The 11,525-nt window shown below is 39.7% G+C and overlaps 4 protein-coding genes across 4 annotated transcripts in view; 2 read left to right on the forward strand and 2 right to left on the reverse strand.

Moving 5' to 3' along the window:
• Positions 1–1,288: 1,288 nt before the first annotated feature.
• Positions 1,289–4,957, forward strand: prkab1b (protein kinase, AMP-activated, beta 1 non-catalytic subunit, b). The gene is made up of 8 exons (XM_068605183.1): positions 1,289–1,640; positions 1,895–2,039; positions 2,851–3,020; positions 3,116–3,209; positions 3,368–3,482; positions 3,757–3,890; positions 4,009–4,077; positions 4,704–4,957. Exons 2-8 carry the CDS (start codon positions 1,896–1,898, stop codon positions 4,779–4,781), a joined length of 804 nt encoding a protein of 267 aa, XP_068461284.1. The 5' UTR covers positions 1,289–1,640; position 1,895; the 3' UTR covers positions 4,782–4,957.
• A 406-nt stretch (positions 4,958–5,363) lies between these two features.
• Positions 5,364–6,454, reverse strand: pla2g1b (phospholipase A2, group IB (pancreas)). The gene is made up of 4 exons (XM_068566367.1): positions 6,415–6,454; positions 6,078–6,234; positions 5,870–5,997; positions 5,364–5,488 (listed from the first exon to the last, which is right to left on the reverse strand). The coding sequence occupies exons 1-4, from the start codon at positions 6,452–6,454 to the stop codon at positions 5,364–5,366; spliced, it is 450 nt and encodes a 149-aa protein (XP_068422468.1).
• A 2,256-nt stretch (positions 6,455–8,710) lies between these two features.
• On the reverse strand, positions 8,711–9,946 carry asgrl1 (asialoglycoprotein receptor-like 1). The gene is made up of 6 exons (XM_068566366.1): positions 9,865–9,946; positions 9,693–9,773; positions 9,545–9,595; positions 9,309–9,448; positions 9,033–9,148; positions 8,711–8,918 (listed from the first exon to the last, which is right to left on the reverse strand). The coding sequence occupies exons 1-6, from the start codon at positions 9,944–9,946 to the stop codon at positions 8,765–8,767; spliced, it is 624 nt and encodes a 207-aa protein (XP_068422467.1). The 3' UTR covers positions 8,711–8,764.
• A 1,400-nt stretch (positions 9,947–11,346) lies between these two features.
• Positions 11,347–11,525, forward strand: part of cox6a1 (cytochrome c oxidase subunit 6A1) — a 1,832-nt gene continuing 1,653 nt past the window's right edge. Inside the window, exon 1 of the mRNA XM_068605430.1 lies at positions 11,347–11,469. Coding sequence (XP_068461531.1) covers positions 11,367–11,469 — 103 coding nt within the window. The 5' untranslated portion in view covers positions 11,347–11,366. The remainder of the gene's footprint in view (positions 11,470–11,525) is intronic.

The following is an 11,525-nucleotide window of genomic DNA, read 5'->3' on the forward strand; positions in this document are numbered from 1 at the left end:
ATAACACACAAAACTAAATAAATAAACCCAATACAATATGACTGGAAAGTTGTTTTTATTTGAAATCTATATAGGATACAGCAACAATAAGGTGACATACATTTGGATCAGCACCTGGACATTGTAAGCAGTTTGCATTGTGCCCTCCATGTTCAGCAAAGGAGGGTTCATACATGTATAGCACCAGAACACTTTTAAAGAAACATTATGTAACGTCGATAAACAGCTGAAACGAGCCGACACAGAACGTACTGTACTCGGATACTGTCACTGTGTAAAAAAGGATTTTTTTCCCCAACTAGAAATGTGAAACTACAGATTTCTGTTAATCAGGTGTTTTTCTGTCTGATGAATAATCACTGACTGAAACTGAATTATAGTTACTTAGCTCTCCCCAACCCTGAGAGGAGGAAAGGGGTGACCTATAGTGTTAAGAATAACACTGCAATACTGCTGACTGTGTTTATTATGAGTTACAGACTTTAGACATGTGAACCACATGAAACAGGATAGCCGTGAGAACGCCTCAGATAAATAAGTGTGATATGGCTTAAGGACACTTCCCTGCTGAGCTGCAGAAATCTTAAAAGGCTCTATGACTATGCGTTCGGATTTACAGGCCTCTGACTGACCTATGCACCACAATATCTAAATGTGGACCATAATCAATCCATTATCCGAAACCCTGTTTGGGATCGCAGGGCGCTGAGGTGCGAGCCACTACACCACCCTGCATAGTCATTTAGATTTTTAATTTCAGCACACCACAAAACACATCTTTGTGTGGCCAAAATGTGTTTGCTGTATTTAAAAATGATTCTGTCTGTGAGCCAACCATCCAATCATCCAATAATGATCCAATAATGCATAACCTATATAATATCTAAAGAATAAAACTATTTTCCCCCTTGTTCTTATCTTGTTAATTCAGATTTACTGTGAGACCCTTTGCAGTGCCGCTTCACCCAGGATTTTTGATTCCTTCATGAATAAACCAATATTATTCTATATTTTCATCGTCAAAGGACATGTAACTCGGCCGATTTGCTGAAAATCACACAAGTTACTGACAGCTTTGATGCTATTTTATGATTAAAAACCCGTGTACATGTAAAACCCGTAATCGTGTAATTTACGTGTACTAGCCCATTTGCTAACGTTATCACAAAATAGTTGGCAACAATCGGGTTAAACATGAACACCCTGCGCTCGAGGACAGGAGGCGGAAGAGGTGTGTTTTATTCACTACACACACACACACACACACACACACACACACACACACACACACACACACACACACACACACACACACACACCGTGGTTTCCACTAAATGGCGAAAGTGCACATAGTGCAGCTGACCTCAGGAGATTAGAAGAATAACTAGTGGCATGCAAAAGAAAAAGAAAGCATAAACCAAACCTGGACTGCTCGTCTGTGAGTGTGAGGGTGAACTCTGCGCCGCGTGTTGTGTTTCTAGTCCGAGAGGAAAACTTCTGCCGCTCAGAGACGGAAACAACACCGATAAGAGCACCAGACGTGGTTTGTACGTCCAGAAACCCACAACCCGATGTACACTAGACCAGAGACCTCCGTTTGATAAGACCACATCGAACCAAACCTCATCTGGAAAGTCGAGGTGGGTTATTTTTCATTATCATCGGCTATTGTTGCTGCTACAAAACTTTTGAACAACAATCACCAGCGAAGTACGGTTAAGTCGTTTTTAGAGGATCGTTTGACCTGCGATCATCCGGGTATGCTGGTGCTATCTACCCCGTGTGTCCCAGTACATACACAAACATGATCTGTGTGTGTGTGTGTGTGTGTGTGTGTGTGTGTGTGTGTGTGTGTGTGTCCGTGTGTGTGTCTCGCAATGTTTGATGCCATCAGAATGGGGAACAGCAGCAGCGACCGGTCAAGTGGGGGTCATGGTGAGAGGTCATACAGAGATGGACAAGGAGGGAAAGAGGCAAGTCCCAACATCCTGATGGACACCTCGGAGGATGCAGACCTTTATCAGAGAGAGGACGCAAAGGTATGATTCAGAGATAGGGTGTCCGAGGAAACTTTTCATTGTGTGTGTTTTGACCATTGCTTGACCATTCAGCAAACAACTAGTCAGTGACGATACTTTCTGCTTATTGATAAAAGAGTGACGATGCTGCAGTCCAAGGCTGCCTGTAAAAAAGGAAATGAATATAAAAACCTTTTCTATATTTTTGTAAAACGTTAGCATTAGTATAAATATACATACATATGAGTTATAACAAATAGATTACAAATATTGAAATGTATTCATACAAATACAATTTAAATGAGCTTATACAATTTTAAGATATTCTGGAATAGTAGCAGTAAATACTAAATCTGCAAAATAACAGCATCAATAGAGTATTTGCTAAAAATCTGTTATAGATGTATACAAGGCCATTCATAGCCTACTGTATGTACAGGCAACGCTATACTTTGTGTATTTACATCAAATATACAATCATGTAAACTATTCTTCTAATCTATCACTTAAAATTGAATTGGCAGGTAACATATGTATCTTAACAGAACTTACCTGAAACTCCAGACAGAAAACAAATATAATAAAATGTCCAAGAAGCTAATATGTTACATCTGTTCTTTTTAGCTCTAACAAGAAGGACGCAGATGACCAAAAAACAAAAAGTTTGCAAGAAAACATACTTTTACTACTGTCGCGAAGTATTCAAACACACGAACAAGTCGACTCCGTCCTCAGCGTTCTCTCAGCCTGCCGTTCCGTCAGGACGTGTTATGTTGTGGAAGTGGCAGAGGTGGAAGGTGCTCTCATACTACATTGTTATCATGCTGTCTAGGCTCCTCAGGAAATACAGGAATATCTGGCCTGGCAGCAGGACATGGAGAGTGATAGCACAAGTCCAACACAGGCCAGACCCACTATGTTCAAGTGGCCCGGGGCCGCCAAGGAAGTCTTTGTGTCTGGCTCCTTTAACAACTGGGCCACCAAGATCCCGCTTAACAAAAGGTATTCTGACTCGTGCAGAATGCTTCACCAGATTGTACATCACCGGTCTGTATGTACTGATGGAGATGTAACATGCAAATGTCTTTTCAACCCAGTCAGAAAAATTTTGTGGCTATTGTGGACCTGCCAGAGGGAGAGCACCAGTACAAGTTCTGTGTAGACGGTCAGTGGACCTTGGATCCTACTGGGGTGAGTGAAAGCTTAAGTGTAGAAGGTCGTCCACCTTTTGATATAACATGCAGTAGAATGGTATTAGAAACAATGCACTTGTATTTTTCCATGTTTGAAGAAATGGCTACTCCACACTCACAAGTGTCTATCCAATTTCTGTTTACGCTCACCCCCAGGCCGTGGTGACGTCAAAAACTGGCACGGTTAATAATGTCATCGAGGTGAAGAGAACTGACTTTGAAGTCTTTGACGCTCTCCGGATCGACTCTGAGGATTCTGCAGACATGTCAGGTACTGGCATTTGTAGAAATTCGTTAATAACTACTTTTAGACTTCCCAGATACTATTGCGTAGTGTTTTAGTCAGCTCTAAACATTATAATGTATACCACATTAAAACAAATGACTTGTGGGAAACTTAACGTGGTGCAGTAAAGCCAATGAGTAGTAGATAGTATTTGTCAAAATTTGCTAATGCATCAATCAAACTTGAGGAATTCTTCAGACCTAATTTTTTTGATTTTGGGCTGTATTTAAAGTAATGCTGTGTGTTCATTCTTCCCCAGACTTGTCCAGTTCCCCTCCCGGCCCCTACCTACAGGATGCATATGTGACAAAGCCAGAAGACAAAATCAAGTATCCTCCCTACCTTCCTCCCCACCTGCTGCAAGTGCTGCTCAACAAGGACACGGGTATTTCTGTAAGTACAGGCTCGATGCTGGAAAACATGCACATCTCACTGGTGCACATAACTTTAGAAACCTGTTATGACAGCATGCGATTGATGCAAATTCATCCTCTCTCTAAATCCTCATCAGTGTGACCCAACGCTGCTTCCAGAACCCAACCATGTAATGCTCAATCACCTGTACGCCCTCTCCATCAAGGTAACAGTAGCATATAGGCTTTTTCATTTGTCCTGTTTCAAGTTGTCCGTCTGGTTGTCCAGTCCATACTCGTCAACGTGATCTCAGGGAATATTTCCATCCACTTGCATTTGGGTTTAAGTTGATTCGAATTTGGTGGTCCAATGTCACTGTGACCTTACAAAGAATATTTTTGGCAATAACTCAATAATTCATATGCTAATTATGACAATTGATGTCTAAGAGGATAAAATGGTGACGTGAGGGCATTTTGGACAGACATTGATGTAAAGTACATGTTATGTTTGTGGAGGCATAAAACCACAAGGCGGTAATTCTAGTTCATGGTCGTCACTCGTAGTGAAATCAGGTGGAAATGATGGACTTGCTCTTTCTGAGAGACAAAATATCTTCAACACCAAATGGATTTTGATCAAACTGTTGGGAAATTATGTGCTGCATGTCATGCATACAATGTTGATCAACAAATAGTCGTTGTTCTGTCTATTACACAGACATAAATCCTCTTTATAGTGTATCTAAAACTTAATATTTAATGACTTTCCCTTATTTCTGCTTGAACTTTGTAAACTTCAGCTATTAAATCCCATTTTTATTAAAATCCTCTTCTTGTGGTTGTGTTTCAGGACGGAGTGATGGTCCTCAGTGCAACTCACCGATACAAAAAGAAATATGTGACCACACTTCTGTACAAGCCAGTATAATCCACTGAGCCATGATTAAAATTCATATAATTCATCTGTTGTTGTACACAGATGCTTGCATTGTTTTGTTTAAACTGCAACAAATTATATTCCTGATATCAATTTAAAATATTTGATCCATCTGTTTTTACCATCCTGTGATCTCATAATATAATTAAAAATGTTTTAAAGTCAAACTTGCTGCTTAATGTTTGTCAACTCATGATCCAAACATAACTACAGCCTAAAGCTTTCTTTCTTACAAGACATAATTCGCAAACGGAAAGCTGCCTGAACTTTACAAAGGTGTTGTTTTACATATTTAAGTGAATAGGAATTGTGGCTGGAAACATATAGTGGTACGATAAGCAATGCTGCTTCACAAGCTCTTCATACGTGAGCAAACACAAGGACATGCAAGGGCTGAAAATCAACTTAAGTGACTTACACTGAAAATATCAATTGCCTATTTTATTTCAAACTGATGCTATTGTACAAAATCAAACTCTTTTTACATCTAGTTTTGTGTACAGATTACAAAGACATTTAAAAGAATTAAAAAAGAATAGGTTAGAAATTGTGTGTTTTTGTGGGTTGTATAACTCAGTTGACGCAGTGGACTTTGGGATCCAGGTTTTTGTTTTCAGGGTTGTATGCAGCCTGAGCAAAGCAGTGAGCTGCGACCCGATCGCACTCACACGAGGCAGCCTGGCATTTATTGTTGGTAGCTGTGGAGACAGAGTTGTGTCACGAAATTGTTCAGAAATTGTTCATCAGTAAGTACCAGTGTACGAGGGCTCAGCAGTACTAGTGAAGCATTTGTTTGCTGACTGGGACCAAACCTGTGTAGCTATATATAGCTGTTTAAATACTGTTGCATGTACAGTACCTACACACAGGGCCACAGGTGCAGCCTTGTTTAATTGTACAGCTATAGTCTGTGTTGTACTTTTAAAAAGCCAATAAATTACACACAAAATCTGGATTTAAAATCATTTTTTTTCTATTTCTCAACAATATCGTTGCAGAATTTTGCCAAACATGCACTAAAATATGTCAAATATTAAATTAAAATGAGTTGGACAAGCCATCATAGGGGATCACATTACCTGAGCAGGTCACTTGTTCATTTGAACAGGTGTGATCATAGACAATAACATAGGGGAGGTCGGCAATAGCCCCGCATCCAGGAGCCAATCTACTTGCTCTATAGCATTTATCATGCACTTCACAGCACCTAAGAATACAGGAGAATAATACAAGTTCATTTCACTCTTCAATTGATGAAAACAAAATTGGGCAACGTTTTCATCCTACATGTCCACTTCATCCAGAGGGCTTCCCGTTCCTCCGAAGCCGCACCAGCAGCCGTAATCGTTGTACTTTAGAGGGTTAGTGCCCGGCTGAGCGCATTGGATCATGTTCCCAAACTGCCATAAGGCCCTGGGCAGCAACGCACCTCTGGCCGTACAAGCTGGTTAAATGTGAAGCAGACAAATAGGAACACATGATGGATGAATCAGAAAATGTCTATCCTTATAAGAAGGGTATGAATTGAGAGGAAAAGACAATTTCACAAACCGTACATGTTTGCAATATGTGTTATTTAAATTTTTTCAGAAGTTGTACACATGGACCGCTTGTTCAATCTCACCAGTGAGAAGCAGCAGCAGTAGAGGAGCTCTCAGATTCATGGCTGCAGTCAGAAGAACATGGGTTTTTGGTGCAGCCTGTTCTTATATGACATGAAGTGAGAGAAAGCTAGAGATAAGAGGGAGACAGGGTGGGCGCTTTAGATAAGGAGCTACTTGTCGCAAAGTTTCTATTTGAGAATTATGTTTTCCTCAGCCTGTATTTAAACACCTTATATTACAGGTGTGCCAATAAAACATATAAGATGGATCCATTTTTTGTTTTCTGTTCTTAGATCCAGCTATCTCTACGGAGAAGCAGTCAAAAACTTTTGGTCTCACAAAATCTCTTTTTTTTTTCATTTGACGTCGTCATTAAACTGATTCTGTCTTCAGCATCACCTTTAGTTAACCTGGAACAGCATTTTACATCGTCCACTTTCCCCTTACAGGATAGGCAGTATATCTTTTCATGATTTCCTTTTCATCTTGTCGCTTTTATTTTCTAAGTCCTAAACCTAATACAAATCAAATATTGCCTGATCTAGTTTCTTTCTGCTCACTCTGTCTGCTCAGGTTAGCTTTTTTCAAACAGCAGTTAAATATAAACACACAGCTGTGTAAATAGCTAGCACTTGTCAGAGTTCCCAAGACTTTCCACTGCACATTACCCAAGCTCGCTCACTTTAGATAAAGAAAATAATATACACAAGAAACATGTGACAAACGTGTGTGTATATGTCGGTGCGTGCTATATGTAAAACACACGTGTATACATATTGCATAATGTGTAAAGTAAGAGATTGGGTAACCCTCTCTTTAGCTTTACATTCCACATCTTCACCTGCAAATGCATCTGATTCACTCCATGCTCAGCCTGTTGCTCAGCCTCCCAGCCCTGAGTATTAGGAAGTAGAAAGCCACCGGGGTGACTTTGAGAGTAATACACGTCTTATTGGTATCAGGGACATTTTAAAGTCATGGTGGTTTTGAGATGGGAACTAGCTTTGTCTGCAATGTCTTCATTGTGTCGCATAGTGCTGTTTAACTGAGCTGTGTGGCAGTTCAGGGCGATGCTCCTGTGCACTGCACCGGCCAGTAATGGACTACACTGACTATGGCTGCTACTGTGGGCTGGGAGGTTCTGGTACACCTAATGAGCTTGACAGGTAATACTGCTGATGGTGTCTGTTCTGATCTGTTTCCAAATCTGGGTGTGCCTTCACTAAAAGCCCAAATCAAATTTACAAAGTGATATCACACTATGAAAAAAAAATGAAATCCTTACTTACCTCTGATGATGCCGTTGCGCGCAACCGTTTAAGTTTTGTGTACAAAGCTTGTCAAATATTGTCCCTTGAGACTCCTGCAGTCACTCCAAGACAATGGAGGTGAAATCAATTTAGTTTGTGCTGCTCAAAGCACTGAAACACAACTGTTTCTTCAGCAAAAAATAGTTCTGTGACCACTAGGTTTTGATTAATTGATCCTTAGCCAACCGACAACAGTGGATATACTTGTTCCAGCTCCTTGAATGTAAATATCTGTATGTCCTCCCGTAAAACTGGTCATGTGCATTTTTTCAGATGCTGCGTGAATATTAAGTGTTCTCCGTGACGGTACTGATGATCTTTGGGCTTTGTAGTGTTGCTCAGACAAAACAAGACAAGAAGACGTCTCCTTGTGATGTACATTTTTCAGTATTATTTTACATTTTATAGATCTCCTTAAAGTCAAGAAACTATGCAATTGAACCTCAGCAGCAGGTTGTTTGCTTTGTCATGATGAAAAGAAGGTAGTTGTGCTGATGCTTAGATGCTGTCAGGCCCACGACCAGTGCTGCACTGATGCCATGCAACATGACGATTGCTGCCCGTCTTGGACAACCCCGACACTGAACTACGCAGCTACAGGTGTGACGAGGCCAGCAAGACCTCACCTGCCTGAGTGAGTGTTCAACAACGCTTACGAGCACAAGCAAATATTTGATATTGAGTTGTCAGTAATTGCATAACATTAAGTTACAGATTTTGTAACAGAATTTGGATAATGGACACAAAAAAAGTGTGTGTTTTTTTTTCTTCTTCTCCCTCACTCGATTAAGGATATAACCACCTTCCCAGTGGTCGCTGTAAGTAAAGCTGAAGGACCCGGGCAGAAATACTTTGTAGAGTGTGTCTTTATTAAAATCAACTGTGCTCAATGTTACTGATTTTATTGTACATCAAATACCTCCCACGTAGACTATATATGCAACTTTTATCCATAATGTGAATCTTAAAATGAATAAACTGATATTTAAAACATATTTTTTTGTCAGTGTTAATTCATGTTGGTGAGGGTTCAGAAGCTCAGACAGGTTACATCTGTCTCTCACGCCCTTGTCTCACAGATGTAGTGATACAGCAGATTACAGTCTGCATCGTTCCACATCTTGCGTTTGCGTCTCTCAGAAGCATGAATCTGCCCACAGTCCTCTCCATTCTCACTGTAGTCCCAGTTGTCAGGCTGACCATTATCCCAGAAACTGAACACAAAAAATGTAAAAGAGGAGAAACAATTAATGTGCTACTTACAGTTTAACATATTTAAATTAAAAAAAAACCCTAAGATAAGCTTTAACTTAGATTAGCTCTCTTACGTCGGGGTTGAATTGAAGTCCGTTCCATCCACCCAGCTCCAGTGTCCCTCGTGTTCTCGCTCCACCAGTCCGATCCAATGGTTATATTTGATATTGACTACTTTTGAAATGTAGTCCTAGAAATATAAAAAACAACAAGTTATTTGAAGACTTTGTTTGTTCTGAGAAAGGATATGCTGTTTATGTGTGCTCCTTATCAGAGTCCTGTATTCAGTCACAGAAAGACGACTCCCCTTCAAACATATGGGACCAAAATGGCGTAACCTTGAACCTTACCAGTTCCTCAACATTATTCAAAACCACTAGGTGTCCTCCATGTTTTCGACACTGCTCCTCAGCTTGGCTCCAGGTCATGGTCGTGCTGGATAGCACGTAGCAGCTTTTCTGGAAAGACATCCACCCTTCCCTACAGGTTCCTGGTTTGAAAAGGATTAAGACAGGTCAAGAGAGCCGGATTTGGAAGAAACCCACTGAATTCTGATTTGATTGATATTAAAAGATTCAAAGTTTACCTCTAACGGGGACAAGTCTCTGTAACAAGACCTCCTGCACAGTTTTTGCACCTTAAGTTTGGACGTAATAAAATAAAACCAAAGATGAACAAGAGCATTGATTGAACATCATTAAATCAAGACCTGAAAACCATTTCCTGACCCAAACTGGGAAATGAAGTTGTTTTTCCATTGCTGATTCTCTCAAGGTTGAGTTTGACGTCAGTGATTTCCTTGTTTAACTGGGAGACTTTAAGATACAAACAAATGGTTACATGGTAAGACAAAGAAGGTGAATTAGGTACATGAAAACTGGAATAAAAGTGAGTTTAAAGTCGTACATTTAATCCCAGTGACCATCAGCAGAATCAACAGGAGCAGCACCAGGACTCCATAGAGGACACAAACCACTATCCTCTTCATACCTGTCAGCACTGACAGACATGACAGGCATGTATTCACAATTTAAGGTGATATTTGACGTTATTGGATCAAAATTAAAGGACATGTTTTACCAGTTTGTCCAGTCATTTTGTACTCTCCATGGACAGAGCTGTCATCAGTCGGCCCAAACACATGATACTGAGACTCCATTCCTGAAAATGAGCAGATTTTCTGGGAATTCTTATTGCAGTTTGTAAAATATTAAATGTCCAAGTATGTTATTGTAATTGGTCATTTCTAAGAGAAAAGCTTATAGTTGTTTGAAAGTATTCAGTCCATAGTCTTGGCAAATAAGAGGTCAACAAAATCTCTCTTGTTTGTTTTCAAGCCTAATATGTTAACTATTAACGATTCAAAAAATAAAAGGGATTTTTGCCATTTTACAACAATGCGTACAGCTAATTTTACTAAATGCTTCGCTAAATTTAAATTATGATATAAAAGCATTGTCTTCATCAATATCCTGACTATTCCATGTATAATTGATGGTGTTATTTGTACATGCACGGCACAGTGATTAATGCACATTCATACAGAGTCATGGTTCTATAAATGTTGAAAACAATGACTGCAAAATCATTTCCAGAATGAACACACAACAAGGGGAACATGTATCACTTACCTTCATCAACCAGAATATCTCTGAATCTCTCTCGTTGGACTCTGATCATGAGATCACGCAAAGTCCTCCCCTTTAAAGAGAAACACTTTAAACACACACTTTTACATGTGTCTACAATAATTCAGTTATTATTTTTATTTTCTAATATATAATACAACCTATTACTTCAGAGTATGCAGTAAAAATGTTTGATAGATACAGATGATTCACACAGTTCACCTCAAATCCAGGACACAAACAAGTGAAATAACTTTGTATCAGTGTCTTTTCCTACCAGAGTCTTCAATCACCACTGATCCAAGAGGACCCAAACTATGGACTGTATGTCAATCACAATACCACAGTGCCTTTTTTTTTGGTACTGTTTGCATTGAGAACAGCACATACTGTATAAAGCACACATTGTACTCACTATTTGCTGTCTTGACAACCAAATGTCATAACGTTTAGTGCAACTTTTATATTTAATATTCATTACAACTTTATTCAGTAAATATTTTCTCAATAATTGTACAAGTTAAACTGAATTCACATGTGCATTCTTGCACTGCATTGCACTGAATAAAAATAACAAATTTCTCACATTTTTCTAAATGTAAAATACCGATGAATCGTTGATAGATGCCGAATGACAGCGATCTTGAACTGAGTTTTTTTTACAGAGTCGCTGTAGTTTACAGTCCCACCGCTTGGTGGCCTCGGAGAGCTTTCTGACTTCCACGTGACACTTCTAATCCAATAACTTCCTTCCGGTCTCCGAGCCTCTCAAAAAAGAAAATGGCGGCTGTAGGACGGGTCTCTCAAATGTTGCTAAGGTCTTCTTTGGCCCAGACTCGGCGACAGCTCTCTGCTGCTGTTGCTGGTGGACACGGCGAGCAAAGTAATTATAGCGCGTTTTTTTAATTTCCCGATTTGGTTCATGGTCATGTATTTTTA

Source organism: Clinocottus analis, unplaced genomic scaffold, assembly GCF_023055335.1.
Source record: "Clinocottus analis isolate CAN_PGR_092001 unplaced genomic scaffold, fCliAna1.0.p SCAF_7, whole genome shotgun sequence".
Taxonomy (NCBI): Eukaryota; Metazoa; Chordata; class Actinopteri; order Perciformes; family Cottidae; genus Clinocottus; species Clinocottus analis.

What these genes read in the sequence shown, in the direction of transcription:
- prkab1b (XM_068605183.1), top strand. Translation starts at nt 1,896, where the DNA reads ATGGGGAACAGCAGCAGCGACCGGTCAAGTGGGGGTCATGGTGAGAGG. An exon ending in GGACCTTGGATCCTACTGGG is followed by an intron (nt 3,210 to 3,367) that starts GTGAGTGAAAGC and finishes GCTCACCCCCAG; the next exon opens with GCCGTGGTGACGTCAAAAAC. An exon ending in ACAAGGACACGGGTATTTCT is followed by an intron (nt 3,891 to 4,008) that starts GTAAGTACAGGC and finishes AATCCTCATCAG; the next exon opens with TGTGACCCAACGCTGCTTCC.
- pla2g1b (XM_068566367.1), bottom strand. Translation starts at nt 6,454, where the DNA reads ATGAATCTGAGAGCTCCTCTACTGCTGCTGCTTCTCACTG. An exon ending in CCTCTGGATGAAGTGGACAT is followed by an intron (nt 5,998 to 6,077) that starts GTAGGATGAAAA and finishes CTGTATTCTTAG; the next exon opens with GTGCTGTGAAGTGCATGATA. An exon ending in TGAACAAGTGACCTGCTCAG is followed by an intron (nt 5,489 to 5,869) that starts GTAATGTGATCC and finishes CTGTCTCCACAG; the next exon opens with CTACCAACAATAAATGCCAG.
- asgrl1 (XM_068566366.1), bottom strand. Translation starts at nt 9,946, where the DNA reads ATGAAGAGGATAGTGGTTTGTGTCCTCTATGGAGTCCTGGTGCTGCTC. An exon ending in AAAAACAACTTCATTTCCCA is followed by an intron (nt 9,596 to 9,692) that starts GTTTGGGTCAGG and finishes TCCAAACTTAAG; the next exon opens with GTGCAAAAACTGTGCAGGAG. An exon ending in TGAATAATGTTGAGGAACTG is followed by an intron (nt 9,149 to 9,308) that starts GTAAGGTTCAAG and finishes TTATATTTCTAG; the next exon opens with GACTACATTTCAAAAGTAGT.